The sequence below is a fragment of the Pseudonaja textilis genome, chromosome Z (genome assembly GCF_049901715.1).
Source record: "Pseudonaja textilis isolate UNSWEBS1 chromosome Z, rPseTex1.2, whole genome shotgun sequence".
NCBI classification, from domain to species: Eukaryota; Metazoa; Chordata; class Lepidosauria; order Squamata; family Elapidae; genus Pseudonaja; species Pseudonaja textilis.
The window spans coordinates 40,110,472-40,125,008 of NC_142008.1; the positions used below are offsets into that span (position 1 = coordinate 40,110,472).

Genomic DNA, 14,537 nt, shown 5'->3' on the forward strand with positions numbered 1-14,537 from the left:
TCTCTTACAATGCTATGAGAAATAAAAGAAAGTATGCCCAACAAAGTAATCTACAACAAGAAATTAAAGATTTAGAAATCCAATTACAAAAGAACCCCAAAAACCAAAGAATACAGAACCAGTTAATAACAACTAAACACAAATTAAATTTACTGGAACAAGAAAAATTGGAGATTAGTCTGAAAATGACTAAACAAATCTACTTTGAGCATGCAAACAAACCAGGGAGATGGTTAGCCCACAAACTTAAGAAAACGAAAGAAAAAGATTGATACACCAATTAATGGATGAGGGGGCAATATGCAGGAGGAGATAGAGAAGAAAAAGAGATTACTTTTAATTACTTGAGAAATTATACAAAAAGAAGAAGTCTCTGAGGATAAAATAATGAAATACCTGGAGGAAGCGAATGATAAAGCAATTGGAGAGGAAGAGATAGAATTATTAAATCAAAAAATAACATGGTCCGAACTGAAGTCAGCAATAGAGAAGCAAAGTAACAATAAAGCACCTGGACCGGATGGGATACCGGTAGAACTTTACAAAATTATCATAGAACAAATTGGACCACTGATGCTGGATGTTTTTAATGAGGTACTCTTAGCAGCCAAGATGCCGGACTCGTGGAGGGAGCCTTAATTTCGCTGATCCCGAAGGAGGACCTAGACCACAGACTTATTAATAATTATAGACCAATTTCACTCCTGAATGCAGATTACAAATTATTCTCTTCTATAATAGCTAATAGATTAAAACAGGTTTTAAACACTTATATCCATGAAGATCAAAATGGATTTCTCCCATTTCGACAAATTAAGAATAATTTAAGAACAGTGATAGACATTTCAGAATACTATGAAGCCCACCGGAAAAACAATTTGCATTTATGTTCTTGGATGCTGAAAAAGCATTCGACAATTTAAATTGGCATTTCTTAATTCAAAAATATATAATATGAATCTTGGCACCAGATTTGAAAATGTCATCACAACAATTTACCACACTCAACAGGCAAACATTCTAATAAATGGGGAACAAACTGGCCCGATAAAAATAGAAAAGGGGTAAGACAGGGTTGCCCTCTCTCCCCTCTGCTTTTCATATTCGCCCTAGAATCTCTTCTGACGTACATTAGGCAAAATTTGAGAATTAGAGGTCTGAGGATCAAATCAGAAGAATATAAACTACAGGCTTTCGCTGATGATTTGGTTTTTTTTCTGGAGGAGCCTATAGAAAAAGGACACAACTTATTAGAAGAACTAGAACGATTTGGAGAAGTCGGGATTTAAAATAAACAGGGGAAAAACAAAATTAATGACTAAAAATTTAACAGGAGACCAGAATAAAAGCTAGAGACAACAATGGGAATACAGGTGACAAAAAAATTAAATACTTAGGAATTTGGCTAACTCCACAAAGTAAATCGTTAAAAGAAAATAATTATGACAAACTTCTTCAACAATCTAAGAAAGACTTGGATTTCTGGAGCAAGTTACAACTTTCCTTATTGGGCAGGATTGCTTTGATTAAGATGAATATTCTGCCAAAATTTCTATATTTATTCCAGACAATTCCAATCAAACTAAATAAAATTTTTTTATGGAACTAAACAAGATAACATTGAATTTCATTTGGCAGGGGAAAGAAGCTAGGATTAACGTAAAAGCCCTACAAGATTTGAAAAGCAGAGGAGGGTTAGCCTTGCCAAACTGGGAAATATACCATACGGCAGCCACCTTACTATGGATAAAGGATTGGGTAAACCTAACCAACAAAAGAACACTAGTATTAGAAGGCTACGATATGCAGAAAGGATGGCATGCCTTTCTGTGGGAATCAGGGAAACCCAGGCAATCATATTTCCATAGGCATCTTATTAGGGACGCTTTATTAACTAATTGGAAAAAGTACGTAAAAACTTTATCTAAAAATACCGATTTGGCTGTCTCCAATGGAAGCGATAGTACACCCTAATAATTTGGATATAACCAAAATGATTAAGTATGAAAATTTATTAGACCTACAAGGAAAGTTAAAAACACGACAAGAATTACAAGAACGAGGATTTATAATTGATCAGTGGGTGTACCTTCAAATTCATAGTAAATACAAACAAGACATTAAAGAATTTGGAATCTACAATAAATTACAGACTCTAGACAAAATTCTATTAGGACCAAGTAAAAAAAAATATATCTAAATTTTACAAATATTTATTAGAAACAGAACTGGAACAAGAAATTGTCAAGGGAAATATGATTGCGTGGAGCAGAAATGTGGGTCGGAGCATTACCCTAGCAGAATGGGAAAAGGTCTGGAACAGGAACATTAAGATCACGAAATCAGCAGCTTATAAAGAAAACTTATATAAAATGTTTTATAGATGGCACCTGCCTCCTTCGAGATTGGCCAAGATGCACCCCAACACGAGCCCCAAGTGTTGGAAATGTCAAAACACAGAAGGTACCTTCTTCCACATGTGGTGGTCATGCAAGGAAACCCAGAAGTATTGGCAAAAATTAGGCACTGGCTAGAGGAAATAACCATGGAACAGATTGAGTACAAACCGGAGTCCTTCCTTCTAGGAATTTTTGATAAACGAATATCCAAAAATCAAAGTATATTACAATCCATATCTTAACCGCGGCCAGACTGGCATTTGCCCAGTGCTGGAAACTACCTTCCATCCCCACTGAACTTATGGTCATTCAGAAAATTTTACAATGTGCAGAAATGGACAATCTAACCCAAGCATTAAAAAATAAAGAATCTTCGATTTAATATTTTCAAATGTCATATTCATTCAAACAGGAATTTGGTAACACTTTTTCTGTCTGACAAATTCTAATGAAGTGAACTGCAGCTTACAAAAGTTGATACCATTTAATAAAATATGTTGCTTGAAAAATGTATTATGAGACTCCTCTTGAGTTTTTGCAAGCATAGACTATCATGGGTCTCCTACAGCGACCAGATTTCATTCATATTTAAGCCATGATGGTTCAGAAATTTATAATACTGTGGAAAAACATAGTAAAAAAGTTTCAGATAATAGATTAAAAAATATGAAAGCACAAATATATACTGTAAATATAGTAAGATATTTCAGTTAGCAGAGCTAATGTTAACTCTTAGCAGATTACAGAATTATTGATTTCTACATATGTATAAGGCATAAATGAAATGTGAGCTCTGCTTCACCAAATGTTTTTCCAAGCAACTCTATAGGATTTTTTAAAAAGAGGAACACGGGATTTCTTGACAGAGAAATAAAGATGGCATCTAAAAAGAACAAACTAAAATGAAAGCAATTATAACGTCTTTTGAATTACAATATACAACATGTGTTAGCAGTCAATATGAAAGCATATTTTGCTTAAGTTCTAAAAAACTGTTATCGACTGGATTTTATTTAAAATAGCTAACATTTCTTTAAAGACACATCATTAGTAGGAAGCAATGGACAACACTTTCTGCCAAATTTAGTGCTTAGAGTATCAATTAGAAAATGGATTTTGGATGAAGAAATGAGGAAAGGAAAATTGTCAGGATATGTGAGCACCCCCTCATGGATGTTTTATGTATTTAATTATGCATTGTTTTAAGGTAAGCTTTATTAAAGACGATAATATTTTTATAATAGCAACTGCTTCTAATGAGCAGGATCTGATAAGGGTAATTAAAAAAAGTCAAATATTACAAAAGAAATATTTATTAAATATATCCAGTCAACAAAAACTACTGTCCTTTTATTTTATTACTGTATTATTATTTCTTGTTATCTTTGCACTAAATTTGGTGCGTCCAAATTATAAGGCCAATATGTGTCCCAGAGTCATTAGAAATCAGGAAGTATATAAATTTAATATATATTTTATTATGGTTGGGTTGCAGTCAGCCAGATGTTTAGAATGGAGTTGGCATTTTGATCCACCTATCCTTTCCTAGGACTTGGAATAGGCAGGTGTTGTTTGATGGTATTAAAAGGTATCGTTAGAAGCTGTACCAAGTAAAGCAGCCTTTCGCGGTTGATTGGTAGTGATTTTGTCAATGCCTGCGATGTTCAAGTAATTCTCCAGACATTTGGAGCATATTACTACTGGTACTATCGGGGGGTTTGCCTCAGTGGTTCTATTTTGTCTTCTGTGTTTTTCTCTGGTTTTTCTCTTCTTTTTGCTGTCTCCAGAAAGTACTAAAGTCCAGATTTTTTTTTTTGTCTTAAGTATTGACAATTGTTATGTCTCAGGTATTATGTGGCAGTTGTTTATATGTTTGAATTCTAACCCAGAGCACTTTAGCTTATTAATTTTCTATTACTTTGGACCCATCAGTTATTATTTGCAATAAATCTTGCAGCAGCTAACTAGGTGGTCTATTTGTTCAGTTTCTTTGCAGACACAGTATTTCTTGCGGGTTGATATTGTGCAGCCAGAATTAGGTCCTCTTTTTAAAACTTCCTTGCTTTTAACTATTACCAGGTCTTCTTGTTATTTACTATGCCTGTTTTTTTAATGTACTGGCCATGTATTACTTTCACTTGCCATATCTCTTTTCTGTCTTTATTTGGTATTTCCTTCAGAAGCAGTAAACTTTCCTGGTATGCTAGCTTCAGTGTATCTTCTTCATTTTCCTTCAGATATCCTTTCAATGCCACTTCCCCCCAGAAGCAGATATACTATGATTTATGACTAAAAGCAATGAAAAATAAACCACAAATATTCTGAATGTATTGAAATTTCATAGGAAGGTTAAAAATAAACATTTGTTAACTTATCTACTTTTGACTACATAAAACTATATCATTCATTTTTTGGAATAATTATTTTAAATAATAATTTTAAGACAAATTATATAAAACAAATTTTATAAAAGTAGTTTCATTTCCAACACTACATCCTGTTTTACTCATAAATAGTAAGAACATCCACCACCCAGTTGTTTTTACTAACAGGTTTATGGAAACAGATAATATTCACACAGAAGAAGTGAAGAAACATGGTCCAAGTTATATATGGATTTTTAGCATCTTTTATGAGATGTGATATGGCTGAATCTTTCCAACACTCATATTTTATTTTTATTTTTTGCTCTGCTCAGCAGAAGGAAGTATATGATTTTTCTTTTATATTTTGTCTTTTACAATTAAGAGACAATGTAAAAAAAATGTTACATGGAAAAGTAAAATACATTAAGGTGTTTCTTAAAGTGTAAGTTGGAATCCAAAAGTCAAAAAAGTAAAATGGCAGTCACATCTATGCAAACAATGCTCTGTCCCTTTTACATGGACATCTTGCACAGAAACCACATAAAAAAAGAAACAACTACCAACTTTATTTTTTTGCCATCCTGAGAAACCGTGATATGAATCTTCATCGAAGGAGATGGGCAATTCAGAAATGCAAATAATATACAAACAAATAAAACATACCACAAATAATGCTGAAAAAGGCTCAACATTTTGTGAGACATCATGACACACATACAAAAGGGCAGAGCTCGTGTCACAATGACTTTTCATCATTTGCACTACCTTGACATTGACACACAAACAGTGGTTCAGTCTGTAAATTATCAAACCATTCCATTAATTCTTCATACATGTCAGGTTTTGCTTATGCTCTTACAAAGGGAAAAGAATTATGCATGGAGTTAAAAATGCCAAATGTAGAGTTTTAGAAATGTGGGAGCAGATAATGCTCAGTATCTAACATATGAAAGACAATTAAGAAAGCATGACCATTTCAGGAAGTGGTTTCCCTTTGCTTCAGTTACTAGTTATTTCAGTAAGGCCTCTGATTGTGCCGATCATGCCACAATGTGGAATACATTAAAAAATAATGGTGTGCCGGAAAACTCAATTATTCTTTATATTTGTTTATTATTTACAATGGACCAGAAGTTCCTTAAGATCTGAATTTAGAGAAAGAGATGGCTCAGTCCCCGTATCTGCTTCAGTTAGAGAGACCACATATTAATAAGATTGATAAGAGGGGAAAGATGTAGCCACCAATATTAAAACAGAAAATTAAAACTTGAACTATTGACGAGATGCAGAATTCTTAAATAACAAGATTCGAGACAAGTTTTATAATATAACTGGAACCGGCCTGCCTTCTTTACAGAATTTGTTTCTTGCAAGAAATCTCTTCTTTTGTATCTTTCTCTTTATTTTTTTCTTTCTCTTTATTTTTTCTTTCTCTTTCCCCTTCAAAGAATTCTATTAAGAAAAAAAAAGGTTCATGGACAAAAGCAGTCTGGATTATGAAGGCTAAATTAGTTTGGGGACCACTGGTGGTCCACAAGAAAATTTTGGTGGTCTGCAGGGAAATGTCAACACCAAAGCAATTAATCCAGGCTGCGCCACCCACATGGCTCATGGGAACACAAGGCTTGCATCGCTTGCATTGCAAACAACATGAGGTAGTGAGAGGAGGGGGGAAAGGGCAGAGGGAGGGAACTTGCCCCACTCACCCCACATGCCTCGCCTGGCCATCGGGCTGCTTCTTTCTGCTTCTTTCTTCTACTTTTGGCTGTATGCAAGGAAAGCAGCAAAAGTCTTTCCTTCTCTCTCCCAAACTCCACCAGAAATGAGTTTTTGGGACCCTGCAAGGCATCCTGCTCCAAGAGGCTGTGGCGCATGACAAGTCTCACAAAGACTCATTTCCGGCGGAGTTTGGGGGAGAGAAAAACTTTGCTGCTTCTGCTAAGCCCAAAATTGACATGTGTAACCATTTTAGTTAGGCTTAGTATATATTCTTTTTCTTACTTTCTCTGTGGTAGTCATGGGAGGAAGGATTTCAGACTTGCCACATTCTAAGTGGGGAGGAGTGGAGATAAAGTTTTGGCTAGGTGATTCTCCTTTCCATGGGAAACGAGCTGTCTGTGCTGGGGCCCATCAAGCAAAGTTGAATTACTTTTGTTGGATAATAAGACTTTTGGGGGTTGTTTCTAACTTTTAATATTGTGGGGTAATTCTGGGTTGTGTCAGATCTGGAATTACCATGGACTTTGCCAATTTGATGCTTTCCTAAATAAAAGAATTTGTCTTGGAAGATGGACTTTGTTTTTTCTTTTTAAATGGATTTCATCACTTGAAAACCTGACAGTTTTCCTTGCATGAAGTCAAAAGGCTCTCTCTCTCTCTCCCCCTGAGAACGGATCTGGAGATGGTATCCTGCGATCCCAAATAAAGAATGATTGATTGGTAGGAAAACGGAGTAGGGAATTTTCCTGCAGACTTGCTTTGGGATTTTCCCAGGGTCTCTGGTCTGCGGGATTTAAAATTATGAGTTTGGTGGCCCTGAGGTCCAAAAGGTTGGCTGTCCTAGCTGATTTTGTTAAATATGAAAGGTGAAATTGGTGATTGGTGTAAAGACTATACATGTCCAATTCAGTCAACAATATACCCTACAGAAATTGTTTATTTTTATTGTAGCATTCAAATTTTAAATGGAAAAAAGAAATTGCAAAAATTTGCTGAAAGATATGTAAGCAAACATAAAGGTAGATATATGATCACCTAGTTACTATTCTTTTATTGCATGATTTGTAGTCAACCTTCCTTCCATGAAATTCAAAACAATGTATTTCATTCAGTTCAGGCAGAACATATAACAACACAGTTCTTGTTCTTGTTCATGTAGAAGTATGCCTTCTATAGTTTAGTAAGAAATACTTCCCAAAAGTTTACATAAGTTTATGTTCTAGCAATTCATTAATTGGAAGAAAAATCCATTGGGTTTAGTGCTATTCAATTGCTGATAAATGCTTTTTAAAACGTTTCTTGTTGCATTGACCCATCTTCATAAAAATTGAATTAAAAATTATATTATGTGTTTATAGGCTTTTAACTTTACATTAGCATCAGATGTTTGAATAAATACCTGTCTAACAATCCCAGTGTGAACATAGTGTTTCTTATAGGAGCACAGCTTGTGCTGGAAATCATTTCTAAAAGTTTTGTTGTATGCCCTTAAGGCAGAATAGAAACAACTTTTTAAAAAACATTTCTCTGCCATTCCCTCAACTAAGATTCACATGATGATAAAAGACTTACATTTGAAGCAAAATGCTACAATAAAAAAAGTCCACAGTACACAATTTGTATCACTTTGACCCACCACGGCTGCCATAGATGCTGCTTATTTCGCAAAACAAAAAAGTTGGAAATTGCTGTAAGAATTATATGCTTTGGGTTCTTTTATTCAGGGCAAGAATATCTGGAGAAACAGAATGAGAAAGAGACACAGATGTGTGATGTTTATTTTGAGAACAAATTTACACAAATACTTTAATTATAGATCGAAACAGATTTTCCAAAGAGGGGGGGATAGCTCCAATAATACTGCATCAGTTCCTCAGATCAATACTGGTGAATGCAATCTCTTGAGAACTTTCCAAAGAATTTCAACAATTGGGTTTCATTTTCCATATCTGCTTTGTTTCCATCCTTTTCCCATGATAAATCTATCCATCATATCAAGAGCCCTTTCTGGTTGGTCATAAGGCAAAATGTGTCCTCCTCCTCGAACAATGACCTATAGAATTATATAAAAAACAAACAAATTAGAGATATCCAAAGGAATGGATGGAAAAATGCTCCAGGACATATTAAATAGTGTTATCTATTGGAACTATATTCTATAATCTTAGTCATTACCTATTATCTGATCTTGTTTAACAACTTGTACATGGAAAGCAGATAATCAAACAATCACTACAGATCCTACAATTTATGTTAGAAACATCCCCATAATAAGCTTCAAGGCTGCTCTTGAGAGTTCTGGAAACGTCAGATGGTATAGAAAACAGTTGCACAGACTATTAGCTATTCAGCACATATAACATCATTGCTTCAAGAACTGCATTGGTTGCCAGTGTATTTCCAATGCAATTCAAGGTGCTGGATGTAACCTTTAAAGCTTTCTATGACTTGGGAAAAGGTTACCTGAAGAATCGAGAATCCCAGTTGATTCTACCTGTCCAATTGGAATTGGCAGGATAGCAGCCTCTGACTCCCAGCAGTCAAAACATATCAGCTTAAGGAAAGATGTGTCTTTTCTGCCACCGTTCTTGCCCTATGGAACATCCCCCCTCCCGAGATTAGGATATTGGCCTTTTGCAAGGCCTTGAAAACTTAGCTATGTGCCTGGTTTGTATGTAAAGAACTTTGTTTCCTGAATGCATGACAGATTACAATATCCCTTGGTTATTTTTTGTATTGGATTTTAACTATTTTAATTATTTTTATGATCATTGCCCAAAGTTGCTGGTTTGAAATGGGAAATTATATAAATTAAACAAATGCAGGAGAGATAAGCAGCATAAAAATTTAATGAACGAATGAATGAGCTACAAAGCTATCATTAGTTGTATTAGTAGTACTTTAATTTAATACTACCAGTGCTATTAAATTAGTAGTTTGTGTATTAGTAATTGCTTGGTTCAATGTATAATGTAGAGCTATAAACCACAGTTTACAGGATCAGTGTTTTGCAAACACACTTTTGTATAACCAGACAAATCAAACTATAGCTTATATAATATATAACTATATAATGTGTGATTCTAGTGATACCTCAAGTTTATTTCCTCTTTTCAATTAAGATTACATAACCATACATAAGCATATCAATTTAAAATGAGATTGGTATAAGGGAAAATGGAGATAATGAAAACGAACATTTCACAAGGAAGAAAACTTCAGGACTCACATGCAATCATTCATTTACTCATTCAGTAAGAGAACACTTATCTACTCTATACAAGTTCAAATCATCAGGACCAGATGAATTACATCCCAGAGTTCAGATGAATTACACCCCACAGTTCTGGCAGATATGATTCTCATAACCACTGTACCACTGATCCTGGAGCACTGGCAATCTACTAGAGAACTGAAAAAAGAACTAACACAATTCGTAACTTCAAAAAAGGTAAAAATATGGATCTAGGAAATTACTAATCGATCAGCCTGACATCAATACCTGGAAAGTTCCTGGAAAAGATAATCAAGCAACAAATCTGCAAACACTAAAACCTAATATGGGCTTGTCAAAAATAAATCATGCCCGACAAATCTTATTTCATTCCTTGACAATCTGACTAAATTAGCAGACCTAATGCTGTAGACTTAATTTATTTAGGCTTCAATAAATCATTTGACAAAATGGACCACAATCTACTTCTTTTGGTAAGCGAAATTTTGCGGGGGATAAACAGCATCACCACCAGATGGATTTGTAGCTGGCTGATTAACCACACTCAATATGTAGTCCTTAATGGAAGCAAGTATGCAGTGGGATACTCTGAGATTATGTCTTAAACTCAGGACTCTTCAACATCTTCATAATTGATTTAAATGGGGGAATAGAAGGGGAACTTACCAAATTTGCCAAAGATAGCAACCTGGTGGGAATAGTCAATACTTTGGAAGATAGATTTAAGATCCAGAAGGATCTTGACCCTATATTGGGCTCTAAACAACAACATAAAATCCAACAATGAGAAAAGTGAAGTTTTATACTTCGACAAGAAAAAACGAATGCACAGATATAGAATAGGTGGTACCTAGCTCAATAGTGGTAACTGTGAGAGGATTGGGATTCCTAATGGACAATCAAATATGTCCCAGCAGTATGCTGCAGCCACCAAAAAAGCCAATGCAGTCCTAGTCTCCATTAACAGAGAGGTAGAATCAAGATCATGTGAAGTGTTAGTACCACTTTATAATGCTTTGGTAAGACCACACTTGGAATATTGCATTCAGTTTTGGTTAAAATAACACACACACACACATAATACACACACAAAGTTGAGATTTTAGAGAAGAGCAACAAAGATGATTAGAGGACTGAAGGCTAAAACATGAAGAATGGTAGAAAATAGATATGCTTAGTGTAATGAAAAGCATGATAGAAGTATTACAATACCTAAGGAGCTTTACCTCTAATCCTTCAAGACTACCCTTCTATTCTGCAATTCATGGACAACTATGAGGAGATCATGCTAAACATCTTACAAATCTCTGCAATGTCATTCTAGCTTTGATGGAACTGCAAAGCTAAAGTTCAACAGACATGCATACACTTTTTTGAAGAAAAAAAAGACTAGACAGATTTTTTTTCTCTGTGTCCAGAATTAGAGAAAGAGTAGAAAAAGAAAAAAACTAACAAGATTCAATTCTAAATAATATTTATGTACAAGCAGATAGAACTCAGAGCCTTTGCTTACATTTACCCAGTTCTTCTCTGACTGTGGTGTTTAAAGAAAAAGAAGGCAACAGCTGTAACATTTCAGGGTGCTTTCTAATCATTCAGTTTCAAGAAAACAAAAGTATTTGAATGCCAGTGTTTCATGTGCCTGCATCTTTTTGACACATGTCCCCATATCCTGAATATAACCCCACTTAGTTTATAGACTGATTTGGATAAAATGAAAATTATTTACTCCTAAGGCATATCATATGACACCTCTAAATAAACTTCTTTCCAGACTTTTCCAGACTTGGCCTAGAAAGAGACAATACATTTGAATTAAAAGATTGTGTAAGCAAATACCATATTTATTCTCTCTTTTTCTCTCTCTATTGTCTCACACACAGAGACACACACATCATTCTATCTGTGAAATTATTAAATGAAATAGCAATGTGTCTGGTAAGGACCTGAAAGTCTATGAGAGTTCTTATACAAACAGAAAAATATTGTGAGATTGCTGGACTTGAAAATTGGAGGAATAAAGGAAAAACTAAGAGACACACAAGGAAAGAGAAACTATATTGAGCAAACATGCACTTTTACGTTACTAAAATTATGATTACATTTTTATGAATAAATCAGTTTTAAAGCAAACTCCAATAAGATTTGGATTGTTCCTTTGGCTTGCTTAACAAAGTAACTTATTTGAAACCATGACTTAGCTATGAATTGTCTGAAGCAGAATGGAATCATGGATTATTCCTTCTTCCAAATGCACAGAAGGAGAACATGTGTGACCCAGAGTTTTGCATGGACTCTGTGCAAACTATAATGAACAATGAAGCACCTTTTTTTTAAATAGTGGAATGTTAAAAGTAAACAGCATTTTAATTCAAGGAGGTATGGAGAGGCTCTTTATATGCTTTTTAGTTGCTCTTATCATAGGTGTATTTTATTAACTACCAAACTCAGGCCAATATTAACATCTATTTTGTGACCTGTTGTAATGATGAGGCAGTCGAGTTGTTTGATCATGAACAACTGAATTATGATGATGATCTTTACTGTAGTATAGTCTTGCACTTATATACATTTTTAGTTATCTTCCATCATTGGTTAACTTTGGTTACTGCTTAACTTTCGTTACTGTTTAGTACAGCAATCCATACAATTAATTATCTCTAGTTAAAGTCTAACATATGTTTACTTCCCCTCTCTAATCCTCCTTTATCCATAGATTAGTGACTTTGTTTGCCTGAGTTGTAATTGCTTGGAAACATTCTTTATCTGAGGTTTGCCATCCGAGATTGGAACATTCCTGCAATTACAACTGTATATATCCTCGTTTTTTATTTTAAATGGAGGATTCAAAGATTTATAAATGTATCGCAATTGTAGAGGGTTAAGGGGGGGAAGGAGGATGAAACAATGTGAATAAATTTGGAATACATTGAATAAAACAACAGGTTGCAATTAGTACAATAATAATAATTATAGCATAAAAGAAAAACTGTCTGAGCCAAGACCAATCAGGGAGCCATTTGGTTATCCACTCAAAAGGTGAATAATGAGCATGGATATTATTTTGAATGTATGATTGTAATTGGCAAGCTCATCCTCAATAGTTTTATTCAAAGAATGAAAATGCACAGCACATCCACGGCGTCCAACCAACGAACCCTCCCTGACAGGCTAAAAGATAGTCTATGACAAAACGCTGCAGTAAGACATCTTGATTTAAGTCTTCTATTTCATGCTGCAAATCATGAATAATAGCAGCGGTAGCATTGATGGATTTTTCAAGTCTGCAGGTGAGACCAAGAATAGATCGTCTGTTTTCTTGGGCAATTATGCCAGGATAAGAGCCTAGAGTAAGGATTCCTGTAACAGCCCCTGCCAATGCACGGCCAAATGTAGAACCAGAAGACAATTGTGTGACTTCATCATTACATGTAAGCCCCAGAGAGGAACGCCACTGTCGAGTTGATGGAAGCGTACCTATTTGAACTGGTAGAGTAAAATAACCTATAGTTGCACATTGATAATTCTGAGGATGAACATTAGTAGCATATTTATCAAAAAAGAACCATGTATTAGGATCCTTAAGCTGCCAACCAGCGCATATCGATCCTGTATTAGATTGATGAGGCATTAAAAATAGGAAAATTGTCAGGATACATATCAGGAGCTATATTAATTCCATGCAAAGAAGAATTAAAGATACCTGATAACCAATAGTAGTCAGAACAATAACTATAATTCCCTAGCTTTTTTAATATGTGCTGAGCAGCATCATAATCAGACCAATTATGAAGCCAAGTGTGTTTAGCATGACAACAGAAACAGATCCCTTGTAAACTGACTAACTTTCAAGTAATGCCAACGGACAGAATTCAATTGCATAGGGGCTGTAGAAAATAGCCAGGAGTGTGAAATAGATTGTAGTTGTGAGACAATAAATGTAGAAGACATGATCAAGTTAAGGGTAAAAGAAATTTGACCAAATGCCATTGGTGGCTCATAGTATAAAGTAATATTTGTGCCATGGGTCATAAACATGTATTGGGCATGATGAACTCACAAATTAGGGTTAAGACAAACCACAGAAGTGTCATTTTGAGCAGAAACACCATTAACCATATAGAAGAAAATACAAAGTAAAATAGTAACAGAGTTAGCAATAACAATAGCAAAAACAGCAGCAACAAGATTTTCAGGAGTCTGAAGTAATGAGCTGGAACCGCACTGCTTGTCGAGTAGAAGGATCTTCCACGGCGGCGTAACCGTGACCCCAGGTGATCAGCGGTGTAGGGCCTTTCCAGATTGGATCTGGAGCTTGGCGATAATTTACCAAAGGCCTTGCTAAAGATTCAGTAGTTCGAAAATGCAAATTAACAGGTGAGTCTGCAAGAGAATCTAAAAAGATTAAATAATTCCAAGTATATAATGATATAGCAATGAGATTTTGAATCTTTCGCAGATGGTAAGGGCCAGACTCAGTTTGTAATTGTTTCTGAAGCAATGCCTTAAAAGTACAATGAGATCGCTCAACAATAGGTTGACCCTGAGAGTTGTAAGGAATTCCGTACATTTCTGACAAAAGATTTGAAATTCCTTACTAATATAAGCGGGGCCATTGTCAGTTTTAAACTGAGAAGGCCGACCCATTACAGCAAAAGAGGACAGGCAATGAGAAATAACATCTGAAGTACGTTCATGTTTTGAAGCAGTAACCCAAAGGAAGTGTGAATGAGTGTCAATAGACCTATGAAGATAACAGTATGGCGTAAGGTTGAAAATTGAGTTATATCCATTTGCCAAATTTGATTAGCTTGGGTT

At 35.0% G+C, this 14,537-nt stretch overlaps 1 protein-coding gene across 2 annotated transcripts in view; it reads right to left on the reverse strand.

The window, feature by feature from the left end:
* Positions 1-8,233: 8,233 nt before the first annotated feature.
* Positions 8,234-14,537, reverse strand: part of CPVL (carboxypeptidase vitellogenic like) — a 41,603-nt gene continuing 35,299 nt past the window's right edge. For both annotated transcript variants that reach the window (XM_026708210.2, XM_087915965.1), the window contains one exon: positions 8,234-8,537. In XM_026708210.2, coding sequence (XP_026563995.1) covers positions 8,421-8,537 — 117 coding nt within the window. In that variant the 3' untranslated portion in view covers positions 8,234-8,420. The remainder of the gene's footprint in view (positions 8,538-14,537) is intronic.